The sequence below is a fragment of the Mastigoproctus giganteus genome, chromosome 1, assembly GCF_048544385.1.
Source record: "Mastigoproctus giganteus isolate SK-2022 chromosome 1, ASM4854438v1, whole genome shotgun sequence".
NCBI lineage: Eukaryota > Metazoa > Arthropoda > Arachnida > Uropygi > Thelyphonidae > Mastigoproctus > Mastigoproctus giganteus.
In genome coordinates this window covers 99,474,535-99,494,051 of record NC_143575.1, presented here as the reverse complement: position 1 = coordinate 99,494,051, position 19,517 = coordinate 99,474,535, and the positions used below count along the sequence as shown (strand labels likewise).

Here is a 19,517-nt window from a genome sequence, read left to right as displayed (position 1 = left end):
AAAAGAGCATCCCATGGTGGAATCTAGAACCCACCTCCCTCCAGAAACAAATACTCCAGAAAGTGACTTCAAAGGGTCCAGGGCAGGCAGGCAGTCAGGAACAGATTACTGCTCTTGGTGAAGAATTTAAATCACTTTACAGGATGTACGTAAACGCAATCTACCATGAGAAGCACAAAGCTTAAACTGTGGGTAACAGAGATCCTTGGGGCCTTATACATAAAATCATTAGAAATAAACTCAGCACACCAGATATCATCAATTCAATAACCGAAGTAGATTCTTTGGAAACCACAAACTGGTCTGACACTATGGAGATGATCATTAGCCAACTTGAAATTTAGGATGACCCACATCAAAATTCCCCAGAATGGTATGCCCTAAAGCAGAAAACCAGCTCTATGCTCCAACTACTCAGGAGAATGTTTTCTCTGCCCAGGAGGTGGGTGATGCCATTTGTAATAATGTAATGCATAATGTAAAATCAAACCTGGCAAGGCTCCTGGCCTCGAACTCATCACAGGGAAGGTGGTGAAAAGAGCTGGAACACTGCTCCCAGACCTTTGTCTGTGACCTCTTCAACTCCTTCTTTCTTGAAGATTCCTCCCTGCCAATTGGAAAAAATGCTAATGAGAGGGTAAATCCACAAGAATCCTTCTGCTATCCCTGGTTCAGCTCATACATACTGCACCATTACACTCCTCCCTATCCTAGGGAAAGGATTGGAGAGACTCCTCCTGCTGAGGCTGCTGACTTCCTACAGAGTCAAAGAATTCCAGGCACAAAATCAACATGGCTTCACTGCAGAGAAATCCACTATTGATGCTAACCTCCAAATTGCCAAGATCAAGAAAGAATCAACAGCCAAATATATGATCCTGGTTAAAGAAGCATTACAGGATCATCTAGACAAGATAGCAGTAATAACTGAGACACAAACATGGGTTTGTTAAGGGGAAGTCTTGTCTGACCAATTTGATTGAATACTATGATGTGGCCACAAAGGAACTGGATGCAAAAAAAAAATTTTGATATCATATACTTGGATTCAGGAAAACTTTTGATACTGTTGCTGTACAAATTGGAGCAAGTATGGCATTATGGCATCAACCATCCCTTTATTCATTGCAGCAAGTTGCTGCAATGAATAAAGGGATGGTTGAGTGGGAGACAGCAGAGTGATAATATATGGACACTGTTCTATTTGGACTAATGTTATTGGTGGAGTCCCCCAGGGTTCAGTGCAGGGCCCATTATTGTTTTGTGTATTTATTAATGATATCGATGAAGGTATATCAGGCTTAATGTCAAAGTCAGCAGATGACACAAAGATTGGCAGGGTTGTTAATAACAGTAATGACAGTATGCTGCTGCAAAAAGATCTGGAAAAGCTGGGCAGATGGGCTGAGAAGTGGCAATTGAAGTTTAACATTGACAAATGCAAACTACTGCATATGGGTAGCAGTAACCACAGAGAAATGTACCAACTGGGTGGTGTTACACTCAGGGTAGCGAAGAATGAAAGAGACTTGCGGGTAATTGTGAAGTGAGATATGAAGTTTTCTGAACAGTGCAGACAGGCTGCTAGGTCATGGGGTCTTCTCAATGATATACAAGAATTTTGTGAGCAAGGTGATTATCCCATTGTATAAGGTAATGGTCAGGCCACACCTTGAGTACTGCATACAGGTCTGGAAGCCTCATTTTAGGAAGGATGTAGAGCTGCTAGAATGAGTACAGAGAAGGGCAACAAGACTGCTGAGGGGAACAAAGGGGGTGCTCTTACAAAGAAAGACTTAAGTTCTGTAAATTGCAGCTTCTGGAGACCAGGCACCCATGAGGTGATCTGATTGTGGTGTATAAAGCCTTGAATAGATTGAGCAGGCTCAATGCTGATTGGATTCTTCCTCTTGCTCAGACCTGAGAAGGCATAGATTCAAACTGACGAAAGACAGTTGTAGAACAGAAGTGTGGAAATTTGCCTTTAGCCAGCAGGTAGTTGATTGCTGGAACAGACTTCCATCTGTTGTTGTGGAAGTTGATAAAAGTGGTGGAAGTTAAATAAATTCAAGGCAGAACTAGACAAACATTTGGAATGAATGGATCAGTGAAATGGGAAGGGGTTTTTTTTGGCTGATGCTGTATAAGCTTGTTTTCTTGCATAATATATTCCTCTACTAATGACAAGCCTGTTTCATCAGCATTGGAAATTTGCTATGGCACAAATTCATTGGTTTCAATAAATTTTTGAAACTCAATGGTGAATTCTTGAGTGGCCAGTCCATCACTACTTAGTTTTTCACCTTGAATGTCAATCTGATAAATGCCGTGCCACTGTTTAAACCGCATCAACTACCCAGGAGATGTGTTAAAATCGCTCTGCAATTTTAATTCATCGAAACAATATTTTGCCTTGGCTGCACAAACTCCCCAGACACTGAAATGCCTTTTGCTCTTTGCTAAACCACATTATACATACACTGGCCAAAAAAATACAAACCTTTGTATTAGCACAGTCAAGACAGCATAAATGCAAATAGGTGCCAAGAAAACTGTGATGCGGGATGATGATGATGTGTTGCCTTGTTGAGTATAAAGACTGCACAGGCTGTTTTTGACTGCAATAATCCAAAACCAGAATGGGGAAAATGCGTGATCTACAATACTTTTAAAAAGGTCTTATCATGGGTGCACATTTAGCAGGAGCCATGATTCAAGAAGCAAAAGACAATTGGTTTCTCAAAAGCACCCAAAAGCAAGCAGTTCTTCACATATCAAAGGCATAAATTGGTACAGAAAGTCATATTCAAAATCAGCATACCCAAATTCATCAATAAACACCAAAAAGTGTAGATATACAGAACATTTTTAAATTTGCTATGTAGTATTATCATTTTGATGTGTATGGAATAACAATCAGATAATAAATGTCTAATTTTAAATAAACACTGGGTTTCTCATCCTGGAATGTGTTTCTAACTGTATTAGCATAGTTTTTCATAGCACTGCTAAAATCATTTTGATTATGGAGCATATTTAATCATATTAATATAATAAATAATATGTACTAGTTACTTTTTGTTCGAACTATGGGACCTTTCCTCTTAGCATTATAGTGGATTATAAATAGGATTAAATTGTATGCAATAAACAATAATATTTAGTAATAAGTAACATTAAAAATGAAGTAACGTACTTTAATTCCTACTCTTGCACATGCTTCTAAGGAGCGAGGACTAGTTAAAACATATGGGCAATTCTGAGCAGCAGGACTGTCATAATTATATAAATTTAAATTTAAATTTAGTTCCTGGAGGGGTGATTTCTCTTTCCCTTTATCATCTTCCTCATCATTACTGGACATTATGGGAGAAGACTTCAACTTTAGACTGGAGTTCATTCAAAATTATGAATGAATGAACATTAAACTGGTATCTGAAATAAACTGACAATTTAATATAAGTATGAATATAATATGAATGTTCAAGGTTATCATTGTTTATGATTGCATTTCTTACATCAATTTTTGATTAGAGAGTTCACAGTATTTAATGTTTTACATTACAGATAGCAAACTTTTATTATTCAATATTTTGTCATGGTGTTCTGTAAACCAGGATGAATTTCTGAAATTCACCATACATCATAATGAGAAAATTATATATCAAAAATGATTAACTAAACTTAATTTTTTTTTATGAGAACCCCAAACACGAGAGGTATTAGACCCTATAGTACTTAGTAGCGTGCTTGGGTTGGAGATTGAGAAGATGAAAGAAAATATTTGTTGACAGTGGACTTGAACTTCTGTAGACTGTAATTTTCAGGAAATACGTATGAAGGAAGGTTGTTCCAGAAAACAGCAGTTGAATAAACAAACGAGGAAGATGAAAAGTTGGTTCTGTGAGTTTGAAGTTGGACAGTAAACGGATGTTGGCTGGTGGTGGCACATGTTCGGACTGTTTTGAAAGAGAGGGTGGGAATTATAGACGCCAATTCAGAAGAACTCATGGAGAAGGCAATAATAGAAGCCAATTCAGAAGTGCCCATGGAAGTATCTGTAGAAAAGGCATGCAGCAAAAACAGTATGTCTATGAGACAGTGAGTAGAGAGACTCTGTTAGAGATGAGTCATTAATTAACCTAACTGCCCTCTTCTGAATGGAATCAAGAAGCCTGAGAAAGGTTTTGGGGGCACTGCCCCAGATGTGGGAACAATATTCCATGGTAGGGTGGATTTGCAATTTGTACAGAGTGAACAGCTGTTTGGAAGAAAAGTAACACCAAGAGCAAAAGAGAAAACCAAGTTTTTTAGATGCAGAGGAAGCAATATTTGTAATGTGCTTGTGCCAAGAGAGATTAGAAGTCAGGGTAACATGTAAAAGAGATATATCAACTTGCTATAAATCAGAGTGCCACCAAAGATAAGCATAGGAGCAGAAGAATCCTTTTTGCGAGATATAAGACAGGACTGAGTTTTAGAAATCAACTAAGGACATGATTTTAAAGTAGAGTGTGGAATAAAGGATTCCATTCCTACAAGAATGATTTCGCTGACACAATCTGAGCAAATGTTGACATCAGAAGTTTTGTAAAAGTAATCTGACCAAGGAAAAGAAGAAAAAAATCTCGCAGGTCATCCCATTTTGCATTCTTGCAATGCCAAATGACACGAAGTTCGGAATAGCCGTCAGATAAAGGCTCCATTGGAGAAGAGACTCAATCACCAAGTTGTGATCTGCGGTGCCTAAAGGACCACTCACTTTGACCGTAACTTAGAAGGGTTGTTTGTGAGAAAAAGATCAAGCATGTTGGCTGTATGGTTAGGATTGTCCAGTATTCTGGTAGGTAAATGAACATTTTGTGCAAGGTCATTAGTAACTGCAAAAGCCTCAGCATCTCGACCAGCTGGGTCGGTGTGACCAGAAAACGGAAGCCAGCTGGAGTTGTGAACATTAAAATCACCAAGGAAAATTACCTCATTGTTAGGAAAGTTTGATAGGAGAAAGTCAAGTTGCAAAGAGAGGAAGTCAAAGAGCTTCAAGTGATTAGTGGAGTAGGGAGAATGGTAGAGACAACAGATGAATTTCACAGAATGAGGTAGAGAGATTTTAGGCCAGAGAAGATCAAAAAGAGGAGATTCCAAATTACCAAGTCTCTGAAAGAATATCGGAATGGACATATGCACAAGTACCACCTTTGAGGTGAAAGAAATCATACAGTGAATAATTTGGGCAACTGAGATGAGCAGTAGTTGAATCAACCAATAACTGAAATTCTGTCAGAAAAAGTACATGGGGTTTGGCAGACTGCAAGTGGAAATGGACATCATTGACATTAGAACTGAAACCACGTATATTTGTGAAATTAACTAGGAAATGAAATGAACCTTAAATTTCCAAGAAGAGGCGACTGACTTGACAAAAAATAGTGACAATGTTTCAACAAGCATTTATGCCAAAGCCATTCACAAAAAAAAAAACCCTGTTTATTAATGAATTCATATGGAAGAGGGCAAGGAGTATAACACATACACTATATGATTAAATGTATGCTGACACACAAGTAGTTGCAAAAAAGGGTTTTTATTTCAAGAGCTTAACACAGTTGAGTCAACTATGGCCTGTATGAGAGCCTCGCACCTCCTGGGCATACTTTTTTGCTACCTTCCAGCAGGTGTCAACCAGAATTATCCATCACCCCTCCTGCAAAGCAGCAGACAGAACCAGTCTGTAGGAAGGCTATTTTGGCTACACCTTAATCCAGTGCTCTAATTCATTCCACATGTTCAAGAGGTTAAGGTTTAATCTGAGCTAGCCAGTCCAACTCGACAGAGTCTATTTCTGTAGTACTGCTACATTGTTGGTAGTATGCGATTACCCAAAGAATCCAAATAGGTCATGGACTTAATATTTTCAGATGCCGCCACCACCACAGACCAGTCTGAACTAGAAGAAACAGCCAATACCAGAGCAACTCCACTAAGCTTCATGGTCGAGACAATACTCTGGCAGGAAGTTGCCTCAGGAAAATTTCCACAACACACATTCATCAGAATGAAATGCTGTGTAGAAAGATTTGTCACTTCATAGCCACTGTTTTAGAGCATAAATGTTGGGAAGGATATCACTCCAAACAGTTTTACATTGGATCTGCTTCATGGTGTTTTCTGTAGACAATGAGCATGAGTCATAAAAGTATCCTTTTATGGCTCACCAAACACATTATGTAAATTTGTGAGGCTGTCCAGATGCTTTCTTTTCATTGGGGTATCACCCGTGGTATTCCATCTTTGAATAACGTTTGCCACAGCAGATTTGGGAAGTTCAAATAAGTTGGAATTGCAAGCACAGAAAGGTTACTGATGTGGCATCTAACAACCATGCCATGTTGAAAGTAAGTTCTGATTCACAACATGCACTGACTTCTAATATCACTGCTGCACAGGCAAACCTGAGATTTATATTAGTGTGTCCAAGCTGACAGGAATGTGCAACAATATGGGCAATATTTATAGGGGGATGTCTGAAAACTTTGGCTATAATGTATAAAACAAGATAGGTAATGAACACATTGTGTTACATTTCAGGTGTGTTTGATTATTAAACAATGTATCTCAGTGGTTAAAAAACTTCTATACTGAAGAACTATTTATCACAACTTCACTACATGATGGGTAGCTGGAAGAAGGAGTTATGGAAGTTTGGGAGGTGTGATTATTTAACCTATTATCATAAAGTTGATGAAGCATATGATTCATTCAAACATGCAGAAAATGTAGAGCATTTACAGTGAATTCTTTTGCCATATTTTTATATTTTAAAACTACTTCCATAATTTTATTCAAGTGAATACTCTGATAACCATATTTTTTTGTACAAATTGGACCATGCCATTCATAATTTTTGCAAAACACTTCTTTTGTTGTAAACAGTAAATTTAGTCAAGAGGTGGACAAGAAGTGAATTTCTACTTCTACTGAATTTTTTTGCCAAAACTATTTTGCTCAAACAAGAGTTACAAAGATCTTAACAATAATGGAATTCAGTGGCCAGGACCTAGAAATATTTTTGTTATAGTGAAAATTTTGTTAAAATGGTATCGTTGTTTTATGTATAAAGAAAATGGGGGGGGGGGATATTCAGAACTGGTCCTAAAATCTCCAAGAGTTTAACAAAGCATATGCTGAAAATGTGGAAACCTAGACCTTGTCCCACCCCCACCCACTTGAGAAGGAAAACTCAATCAGACTTTTCCTTTTCAAGTGGGGGGGGGGGTCAAGGTCTAGTAGATGTGCTAAAAGAGTTGCATTTTGGAATGCTCATTCAAACTTCATTAATCCATCATTAACAAACAAGGGCTTATCTTATTAGACCACATCTCCCCATACCTGTGAAGGAAAAGTCTGATTATACTCAGCATTTCATTACAGTTAAAAGCAAGCAGAATTTGCATAAGCAGCATCATTGCACTCGTGTAACAGCTCATATGGTGAAATCCTGCACAATGAATTTCCTTACTCTTATATACTTGAATAAGTATTACTTTTCCTTTAAGGTGAAGAAAACTAAAATTTATTTTCAGTGGAGTGTCACAACTCAGAATTAATTCTGTGGGAAGAAGATATATATGGACATTAACTAATTTTAATAAAAGATTTAAACACAGCACTCCATATAAATTTTTAAATGAAAAAAAAAATTAGAGCTTATTGAAACAAAGTGGAAAGAAAAATTTACAGAAAAGAGGAAAACATTTCAATAACACAACCATTTAGAAGCCAGTTTGAGATTTAAAAAACAGCCACTTCCAAAACACATGATTGCAGTTTGTTCCAACAATCAATCACTTTCTGCCTGAAAGCAAATTTTTGCACATCTATCCTGCAACCATTCTTTTTCAACTTAAGTTAATGTCTCCTTATGTGCATTGTCCAAGAAAGAGTATGGAAGCCATCAGCATTTATTTTACTCAATCCAATTAAACACCTTAATCAGGTCTTCTAGCAGGGGACTAGTTTCCAAGCACTGAAATTTGCAGAATTGAAGTCTTTTATAGTTGAGTACCCTCTTGTGTCCTTGACTAATCTTGTTGCTCTTCTCTGCCCTAGATCTCTCCAACAGATCCACATCCTTCCTAAAATGGAATTTCCTGACCTGTATGCAGTATTCAAGACATGTCCCAGCCATATTATATTATACAACAGGGCAATCACCTCCTTGTCACTGATAGCAAAATTCCTGCAGTGGTAGATGACTTTCATCAACTGGTGAAATACCACCACTTTGCTTATTGGAGGCTTGAAGTGGCGAAACCCATGTTTAGTCTCTAGAGCAATGTTTCCGGCATCCCCCTCCCCCCATACTTCTCCTTCAACCCACGCACGGTACTAAGTACTATAGGTTTTGATACCTTTCATGTTTGGGGTTTTCATAAAAAAAAAAAAAAACCCTATATGCTGTTCTAGCAGCTTTTCTACACTGCTCAAAAAATTTCACGTCAGACTGTTCACAATAGAAGTGAGCAAATCGATAAAATACAGTAGATGGGTCAAGGTGTTGTGCTTAATGACTTCCATTGGAATCATTATAGGATGATCAATATTAGCAATCAATCTGTTCATGCCATTGCAATTATACTGAAACAGCCTAAATCAACAGTCCTGACATAATAACCAAATGGAAACAGCATGGTGCTATATTCTCTTAGTCCTCATCAAATATTGTAAACTAGGAAGTCCACAAGAGCTGATATTAGTACAAGGCCAATATAGAGAGAGCTGTGTAGCATCAGATTTTACAAGAAGAGCTACAGAACACTAACCAAACAGCGCAGCATGTAGTGTGCAGCATCAACCTGCTTGGTGTAGGAGATCTGCAGATTTACTTAACAAGTACAGGTCAATGTTGAAAAAAAATTGTTAGGGTTAAATTTGAAAGTGTCTGCAAATCCTGCCCAGACATGAGAGGAGGGAGTATATGATGGGAGCCTTGTCAATTAATTCGGACCTGGAAAGATTGTGCAAGGCTCATGGGGTAGGATTTTTTTCAGATTGTGTAGGGCTCATGGGGTAGAATTTTTCTCAATGTGGTCTGTGCTTGTTAACAGGAGAGAATGCTTCTACAGGGATGGGATATACTTAAATAGAAGGGATGCAAGAATATTTGCTGATGCTATCAAGGCAATGTTAGTTGAGCCGGAAAACTGCTAGCTTGGGGAGATTCGCAGACTAATAGGTTAACAGTAGCTGCAGGTAGAGGTGGAAATGATTCTTGTGCTGCTTCTATTGGAATGAGCAGCAGCCCGGGAAGCCAGTTGCTGGGGATCATGAAACAAGTAAATACATGGACGGTGTTAAGAGTAACAAAGAGTAAGAACAGGTGCATGTATACTTGCATGCACACCAATACTAGGAGTATAGTAAATAAATTTGATGAATTCGAAGTGCTGGTTAAGACATCCAAGGAGGATATTGTTGGGATATCAGAAACGTGGGCCACTCAGATATAAGGGATGAAGAATTAGAATTTGGGGAGTACAATGTGTACGGAAAGGATAGACAGAATAGGAAGGGAGGAGGGTTTATTCTGTTAGTTAAGAAACACACAAAATCTAAGGAAGTGCATCCAGTTGACATAGATGGGCCATACAATGTTGAGTCAGTTTTGTGTGACATAAGTGCTGGGAAAGCAAAAATGAGGGTAGGAGTTTGTTATAGGCCTAATGACGCTGATGAATACAATGAAAAATTATACAGAGAAATAGAGTCGGACAGTAAATCAGAGTGTCTTGTAATAGGGGATTTTAACTTCCCACATATTCAGCAGATTTTGTGGATTGGGCAATCGCGCACTAGTGGGGCTTTTGTGGATTTATTGGATAATTGTTTTCTGCAGCAGCATGTTAGAGAGGCAACCAGAGGAAGTAACACTCTTGAAATTATCAGCAGTGATTATTCATGCATTAAGAAGTTACAGATTCATGCATTTAAGAATTTACAGCACTAGGTGGCAGTGGTAACAGTGTGCTAATGTGCGATTTATTTAAAGATGTAACTACCATCAGGAATAAAGGGAAGGGTTTTTGCTTTCATAAAGGTGACTATAATAGTGTGTCAAGAGATTTTTTAAGTTCTATACAGTGGGACCAACTGATGATGTTACCAGTAGCAAATTGTATATGGGAAGCATTCAAGGAAGTAATCTTGAAAGCTACTAGCCTTTTTGTTCCAACTAAGAAATACTGTTCTAGGTTTAAGCCTAAATGGATGTCAGATGAATTAATGACACTCGTGGCAGAGAAGAAAAATGCATTGGATGCATAAAAATCATCAGGTAACACAGTAGCCTATGGTATATATAAGCTGGTCTGTAATCAAGTCACAAAGGGGGTAGGCAAGCAAAGGCAGATTATGAGAAATCTTTGGCAATGGATGCATGCAAAGAAAAACAGTAAAGATTTCTTTACTTAGATAAAGTCTAAAAGGAAGGGGATGAATCAGATTGGTCCACTCGATATCGATGGTTTGACTGTAGATGATCATTCTCAAATTGCTGCAAACTGAATGAGTATTTTGCATCTACATTCACACAAGGAGTTATCCAAGGAGGAAAGGGTGAGATGTTTATCAAACTCTAACAGCAAGTTAAATGACTGTAATAACTGAGAGCAAATTGGAGGGGTAATTGTTGAAGTTAAACATAAGAAAGGCACCTGGGGTGAATGAGATCTATCCAGTTATATTAAAGGAGGTAGCAAAGGAAGTAAGCAAATCCTTAGCCATAATTATGAGAGCTTCCTTGGATTTGGGAGGTACCCATAGACTGGGGATGTGCAAATGTAACCCCAATTCACAAAGGAGGATCAAAGGGTGACACGAGTAATTACAGACCTGTTAGTTTGACTTCTGTTCCAGAGTAGTCATGTGGTTCAATGGATTTGTAATAAGCATATGCAAGTGGGGTGCATGATAATAATAACATTTAGATCTTGACTAATCTATTCGCCACGATCAACCGAAATTAAAGCCACGATCAACTAATAAAATCACAATCGACTTTAGGCCACCCCTGCTGTATAAGCTTGCTTTCTTCCAAATCATATGCCTCTACCAATGCAAATGCTATTTTAACTGTTCCCTTGAACAATGGAAAGCCGTCTTAGGCAAAATGAATCATGGTACATGGTTTTCTGTGATATGATGGCTGTGTCTGGGTCTGGTGGTTGCCTGGAGAATAATATTTACCAGAATGTGTTATCCCACCTGTGGATTTTGGAACTGTTGCTATTACTGTATAGGTTATTTCTTGTGGATTATGCTTGACCTGTTTGGTTGTTCTTCCTATAACAATGAATGCCATGCATATACTGACATTCTGGAGAATTCTGCTCTTCCTTCACTGTGTTGGTAGTAGAGGGAGGACTCTTTTTCTAAAAATGCACCACATCATTCTAAACAGTTTGCAGACTCGTTTTGAAGATATGTGCATGTAAGGGTTCACTGGCCTGTCCAAAGTATCAACCTGAACTAAATTCTACTTTTATGAAATGAAAATATGATAGAGAATAGAGAGTTTTCTAATATATATATATATATATTACTGCCATTTACAGTTATTGACAACAAAATATACACACACTGAGAACCATTTATATGTTAGGTTATGACACAATCAACAGTAGCTCAGGGGCTTTGAGACACCTTAGATGACCTACAAACCTTTAACTTTTCAAATTTTACAAAGGCTGTTATTTCTGAAACTATTTTACTACTACTACCTTAAGGTAGTAGTAAATTAGTTTTTTTTGCTTTTAAAAGTAAAATTACTTTATTGCCTTTCATTGTGTCTTTGAAAGTCACTTTCACTGGATGGTGCTGTTTATGGTTGGGAAAATTTTGATAATCACTGGGATGTTCTAAACGCCCCAGGCCCCAAACTTTTATTTGTTTGCAAGTTTGTAGACAACAAATAACAATTCTATTAATTGGCACCTCATATGGTTATTTGATTGTTATTTGCTTCTTAGGAACATTAGCAACTAAGGCCATATTGCTCCGGGAATATGCGGTGGTCATTCCCTTGACCTTTCCGCATCCTCCGTATTTGGTGGTGACGGGCTCGAACCCCGGTCTAATCAAGAAGCGTGTGCTACGCACTGCTGCTCCTTCCCACCTGGCTACGGAGGCGCCACCTCATATGGAAATGAGAAATTTGGTGTAATGTTTATGGAGGTCACTATTATTGTGATAATAACATATATTTCCACGGTGGTTTGAAGAGGAATATGCCTGAAAGTGATATCAGATCTAACAAGAATCACAACTCCACCACAAGCCAAGTTCCCCATAGATACAGGAAACTTGGTTTGTGAAGGAGTTGTATACACAAGTGTACCCAGTTGTGTCATTCAACAATATGATTCTGTAGGTATACCTACAGGCCGGAGGCAAAGAACATGTTCGGGCCCCTACTTAATTAATGAACATTGCAAAAACATGAGACAGCCAAAGACGCTGGGCCCGGAGCAATTGCCTTGCCTGACTACATGGTAGCTACACCACTGCCTACATGGTCATACTGTTCAATTAAATTTGCCATCATGTTGTGATTGCTGCGCAAGTCTCAACAATTCCATTTTATCAAGTTCCGCATTACCTGGATTTGGGAGTTTGGTCTTTCAGGAAGTGAATTTATATTGATCCTATTTTTTCATTTGTCTTTCTTCGGAAAGACATTAGCATTAGTAGAGGCATATGATGCAAGAAAGCAAGCTTATACAGCATCAGCCAAAAAAAAAAAAAAAACTTCCCATTTCACCCATCCATTCATTAAAAGGTTTGTCCAGTTCTTCCTTGAATTTATTTATTGGAATAATTTCTTTGTCGTGAATTAAATTTCAGCTCTAAATTATGCCTAAGGAAAGTAAAAAAGGACTGCTCAAAAGAAACTATTTCACTAGAATCAAAGATACAAATTTAAATTAATTTTTTTTTAAATTTAAATTTAAAAATATGAAGCAGCAATCCAGACCATAAAGAAAAATGAGGGTCTTGCAGAATCTTTCATTTAAGCAAATATGACAGCTCATCCCCAAGTGCCACTAATTGAGAAAATGGAAAAAGCATTCAGTATTTGGTTTAATGATAGCAGTAATAAAAAACAGATCCCATTAGATGGCAATGTAATTAAACAAAAGGCACTAAAAATTATAACCATTTAAAAGAAAATGGAGAATCTTCTGTTAACCCGGAGTTTATTGCCAGTAAATGTCAGTTTGAGAGATTTAAAAACTGCTTCTCATTACATAACATAAGAATTCAAGAGAAAACTGCATCAGTTGATAATGAAGCTGCCAAGAAGTATGCAGAGGAATTTCAAAAAATTATTGAAACACCACATCAAGTTTTCAATACCAATGTAACAGGTCTTTAGTGGAAAAAATGCCCAACAGAATGTTTATTTCAAAAATAGAGAAAACTGCACCAGGTTTTAAGGCATCAAAAGATTGTGTAATGTTACTTATGTGCAGTAATACATCAGGAGATTACATGATAAAACTTCTGCTAGTTTATAGATCCTCTAATCCTCATGCAATGAAAGTGTAAATAAAAACACATTATCGGTATATTGGAAAGCAAATAAAAAAACTTAAACTTAAAAATTTACAAAGATCTATCAAGAAAAAGCAAACAAACCCAAATTACTTATTTTTTAAAGAGAGCAGAAAATACAAGAAATCTTGATGTTGCAGAAGAAAGTTCAGAAGGTCAAGATATTGTGCTTTGCAGCGATGAAGAGGAAGAAAATTAAATGAATGTACATTATCTGACATATGCATCACAGTGTGTAAGACGTTTGTTAAGTTATTATTATTTTTAATAAAAATTAAGTTTCTGATAGTTATAAAAAAAATAATGTATTTTTGGTAGCTTTTGGAATGTAAACCACCTTTTCATACAGGTTCTTAGTCCTGTATAACATGGTTTCGCCCTACACAAGATTTTATAGAAACCTAACTACCGTGTTGTATGAAAGTTACCCGTATAACTTTTTTAAGTAGAATTAGGAATTAAATGTACGATGTTCCATGTAGAATTAAGGTCACAGTCTTTTCTAGTCTTAACACATTTTGCTTGTAAAACTTATTGATGTACAAGCTCCTGAACCATATCTTCCTCTGAGACGGCCAAAAAGTTACGGCCCATTATAAATTCATTGGAAGTGTTCAGAGTAGCATGAGGAGTTATTGTAATGGTGACTCTAGTCCAGAGGCAGACTGGCCATAAGACTTACTGGGGAAACCCCCGTGGGCCAGAGACCAGTGTCATTTTCAATATTACACTCTGACCTCTGATACATTCTATTTATTGACTAATATATGAAAACTAAATGAGCAAAAATCACAATAAGAAAAGTATGGATCTTCCTTAACCACAGTAACATCTGAGTCAAGTCGTTTGGAAATGCTTTGTTTACCTGTATAGTAGTCGCATCAACACTGTTAGAGTTTGATAAAAGCACCACCACCAGGTTGCCATTGTGGCTACTATACACATTCATACAAGATAGCGTGATTGTGACCGCTGTGGTATGGTTACGACAAGCGTGACTTCTCAGTCACGGGGAGAAGCAGTTGTATAGGTTTTACAGACACCACTGAATTGTGCAATGCTAATTTCTTTAGCTCTAAATTCATCTTAATTGGACCACACATGGACTATTATACAGAGTGTCTCAAAAATATTGGTACAAACGTTTAGGGGAAGTAGGTAACATCTAAAGGAATGTGAATCGCATAGGAATCCATAACCGGAAACGTCACCATAAGTCGGTACATGGTGCTGTTCATTAGTTCGCGAGAGGGAAAATTTCTGGTTTACTCATTCAAGCAGTAGTCACTGCACGAAGGGCATGCATCGATATACGAACTGTGAGCTGGCAGACATGAACCTAGTGTATGGATTAGCAGAGGACAATGGACGAGCCGCTCAATGAATTTATGGAGAATGCTTCCCAGACAGAAACGTACCGGACCACCGTTTGTTTGCATGTATGATCAAAATTTGTGTGATTATGGGTCATTTAGAGGTAACAGGAGTAGTGCAGGCAGACCACGTTCGACGCGAACTCCCGCCATGGAAGAAAGTGTGTTGAATGCCGTCCAGAATAATCCTACTACCAGCACACGTGCCGTTGCCTCTGCCTTAGGAGTATCTCGTTGCAGTGTACAACGTGTCTGACACAATGATTCATTTACACCCCTTTCATCTCCAAAGGGTTAAGTTACTGCTCCCCCAAGATCATCCTGCACGTGTGGCTTTTGCACAGTGGTTCCTCCAAGGAAGTGTTCAAGACTTGAATTTTCCAGCCTATGATTTGTTCACGGATGAGGCTTATTTCACTCGGGAAGGCTTATTCAATCAGCACAATGCTCATGTGTGGGCTCACAACAACCCACACGGTATGCGCCCCCATGCGGTATGTGCTTCACTGTGGGCAGGTATGGTCGGTGACTGCTTAGTCGGCCCATACCTGTTATCATCCCACATGAACTCTGCTAAATATCGGATCTTCCTTGAACAAGTTCTGCCAGGGTTACTTGATGATGTTCCAGCAAATGTTAGACGCAACGTCTGGTTTCAACATGACGGGGTGCCTGCCCATTATGGAAGGTGTGTTCGTGACCATTTGAACAGGTTTTGGGCGTCGATGGATTGGCCGTGGTGGACCCGTTGCCTGGAACTCATGCTCACCTGATTTATCGAGCCTTGATTTCTTTCTGTGGGGGGGCCCTCAAATCTATCGTGTATGAATCGCCTGTGGAGACCGAAATGGATCTCATGGCGAGACTCGTCTGCGCTGCTGCTACTGTCAAAGAAACTCCAGGTGTGTTCGACCATGTCCGCCAATCCATGCTGCGTCGGTGTCACGCATGAATCACGTCTCATGGTGGAACCTTCGGGCATCTGTTGTAACATCATGAAATGCATCCATCTCCTACTCCATTGTTAATATTATATCAAATAAATGGTTGCCATTAATTACTGTCTTGTGCCAGTTCTGCTTCTTGTGCCTCTGCTACTACTTTCCCGTGACGTTTCTGGTTATGGGTTCCTACGCGATTCACATTCCTTTAGATGTTACCTACCTCCCCTAAACATTTGTACCAATATTTTTGAGACACCCTGTATATATTATAACAAAATAAGCTTTATCTTATGGTTGTGAAGCTGACACCATTTATTTAATGTTAAGTATTGTTGAATACATGAAAAAATATTTTGTTTTCTTATAAAATAATTAACTGTGAATTATATTTAAAATTCATTAAAAAATTAATGATCGATAATTACTCTAGTTATTTGTAATCCCCCCCCCACACACACACACCCACTACTCACACTTCCTCACAACTTAGCAATAAACACTAGTATGAGGCCACTACAAGTTTTTCCCAGTAAGAATTTTTGACCTAGCCCGCCCTGCTCTAGTCTATCAAAAGTCATTTTAACAACTGTTCTGAATGTTGAGTGAGATATTTCTGTCAGAAGATCTTGACTGAAGCCCTTCACTTTTCTATCAGAAGATCTTGACTGAAGCCCTTTACTTTTCTATCAGAAGATCTTGACTGGAGCTCATTTTCTGCAACTATATCAATACTTTTTTGAAAAAGGAATAGAGAAGACTGCTCAGAGAGTGAGCAGTCAATGAGTGAAGTATAAGAAAAGATGTTAGAGGGGAAGCCATCCTTGATCCATTTTTATTGAAAAATAGCAAACAAAAGCCATTGGTGGAAAAGATACAAAATCTGTTTTAACACATTTTTTTGGGCCTGGATGTTGTAGCAGTGGTGGTAAATGATGCAGGGAAGCAAGCTTTAACAGCACGAGCATGTCTCCTTGTCTGAGAAATAGTAAAAATACCATCTTCATTAAGTTTATTTGAACCTTTAAAGCCTTAAACACTTCAACTGCATCTCCTTGCAAGTGTCACCTATGAAATGTTCTAAATCTTGAAACTGTACATTTTTATAATTACTGAGTGATCATAATTAATGCTGTGTATCCCTTTTGGGTATTCATTCATTTTCATTCATTTGAGTGAGCTTTCATTCCAAGTCGCCACCGGAGTTTTCACCCATATGTGACATGTTCTCATTCGTATTTTTCTACCAAACCGGTAGGTTTTAGTTCACTAAATAAAAATACAAATGACCTCTGCTGGTCAACCCAAATAAAACAAAATAATGATTAGTACATTAGTTTATTATTGACCTTTTAGCCTTGTGGTGGGAATGGGCAATCACACATCCACCACAAGTTACCATCCCCACCACGGGGAGGTAGGTCTCTACTATCTAACATCTTTACACTATTCTGCCAATATTATCATAGAATCCTCCACACTATTCCCTTGCCCATAATTTCTACAGCTTTCTTGGTTTTAATACTGCTGTAACTATTTTGGAGCCACTGTCACAGACAGGGCACCAAGATTACATTCAGTGTTGAAGCCTCCAGAGGATGAGGAACCTCACCCCATCCTCAGATAATTTAACCTTAATGCCATTTCAAATTAGCAAATTTCTTTAGACTGCAGGCGACCGCTCTGCAGCCACTGCCTCGCACAGGCCTTTACAGAGATTTCAGAATCGGTGTATGACTCTGATCATGGCCAAGAAAACCTCAGCCATGGTGTCAACTGCGAGGCCACCTATCCCTGATCAACTGCATTATGAAGTAAGGTCTAATCTCCATAATCAGTTCTGCGTCTTACGATGTCTTCTGCCCGAGCAAACTTAAGGCAGATCTTATTTGTTGCAGAATGATCAGAGAGTACCCTTCTCCTCCAGCAGTTGACACACTTAGGAGAGTCATCTCGACTCTCACACTCCCGAAATGTATGTCCCTTTTTCGAGCAGTGACCACAGAATGTATCACTCCTGCAGTACTTTGCCACATGGCCAAAGACCATGCACTTAAAACATTGTGTCAGAGCAGTGAGATCCCTCACCCTGTGGGAGCTCCAATCTACAAAAATTCTAGTCTACAATCTAAAAAATTCCCTTTTGGGCATATAAAAGACAGGAGAGAAATTCAACAGAGGAGTGTGCTATGAGAACAACTGAAGTTCTATGTGATTTCAAATAACCCTCATCAGCTGCATGCTATAAGCCTCCAAACTTCTAATCATATACAGAATAGAAGATTATCTTGAAGCAATTGGGCTTCAACTGATCCTTCAAAATCAACTCATGCTGTGATAACCAGAAAGAGTTAAAAACACCATTCACATCTCTGTAAGCAGTGAATAGGTTATTAACTAGATAGTATGAATCAGAGCTGTAATACTCAATATGTTCTACGTTGATAATAATATTAGTAAATTAATAAGAGGAGTTTACCTCAATATAGTACGTGGAACACTTCCGTATGATACCCTCCAGAAATTAGAACGGAAAAATCGACAACTTACCGGTACATTAAAGTAAAATATAAATAATTAAATAATCAATTTAACACAATTCAAAATCAATTCAAAACAATTAAAATTCAAATTAACGCAATTAAAAGAATTAACGAAAATATTCAAAACGATTTTCCTTCCTGAAGCTGACAATGCTTTTCGACCGACTGTCGTGATCACAGGAATGAAAATTACCGAATCGGGATAAACCTGCAACTTAAATAGTGATTATATGTCTTCGCGCATGCGCGTAAAGGTCCACGCATCGGAGATCAAATATGGCCGCCGAACATTAACAGAATTCTCGTGTAATTTAATTTCAACGGTTTCTGCAATTAATAGTCGTGTATAATTACGTTGAACGTTAAGTATTTTGGCCTCGTTAAATAAAAAAGTATGTTTTTCGTTAATGGCATGAAAGGCTAATTCTGACGCTGCTGACCGAGAAGCACGAACTGAGGCTTCGTGTTGATTTACACGAATATTAAGAGAAAACCGCGTCGAACCCTGGTAAGACGAGTCGCAATCACCGCAAGAAATGTTGTATACTAGATCATTAATTTGTGTTGCGAACGCGGAAAGAACCGAGCGATTGTTCAGTATAGTGTGTAACTTCCATATAGGCCTAGCTATAATTTTAAATTCGGTATCTTTAAAGAATCTGTTAAGTTGTTTGTGCCACTGTTCAACATATGGGACAGAAATAAAGTATTTTTTGATATTACTATTGCTGATTGGTGTAGTATTTTTTATCCTATCCTTAGCTAATTAATATTCATATTCATATTCTAATTAATATATTAATATTCATTCTAGACTCAAATTTACATTGGAAAGGGAAGATACGGATACTAAGTCATTAAACTTTCTAAATTTCACGCTTACCCGTGACTCGAACAAAATACAATTTAGCATCTATCGAAAACCCACAAACACCGGTATGCTTCTTCATTATAATAGCTACCACCCGTTCACCTACAAAAGATCGATTATCTTTAATCAATTTCTAAATGCCTATAAATATTCAACGACGGATTCTGCTTTGGACTCA

General features: G+C 38.1%; 1 protein-coding gene across 1 annotated transcript in view; it reads right to left on the bottom strand.

Moving 5' to 3' along the window:
- LOC150091037 (uncharacterized) overlaps positions 1–3,364 on the bottom strand; it is a 115,808-nt gene extending 112,444 nt beyond the window's left edge. Inside the window, exon 1 of the mRNA XM_090380664.1 lies at positions 3,197–3,364. Within this exon, the coding sequence (XP_090236790.1) occupies positions 3,197–3,364 (168 nt within the window). The remainder of the gene's footprint in view (positions 1–3,196) is intronic.
- Positions 3,365–19,517: the final 16,153 nt, after the last annotated feature.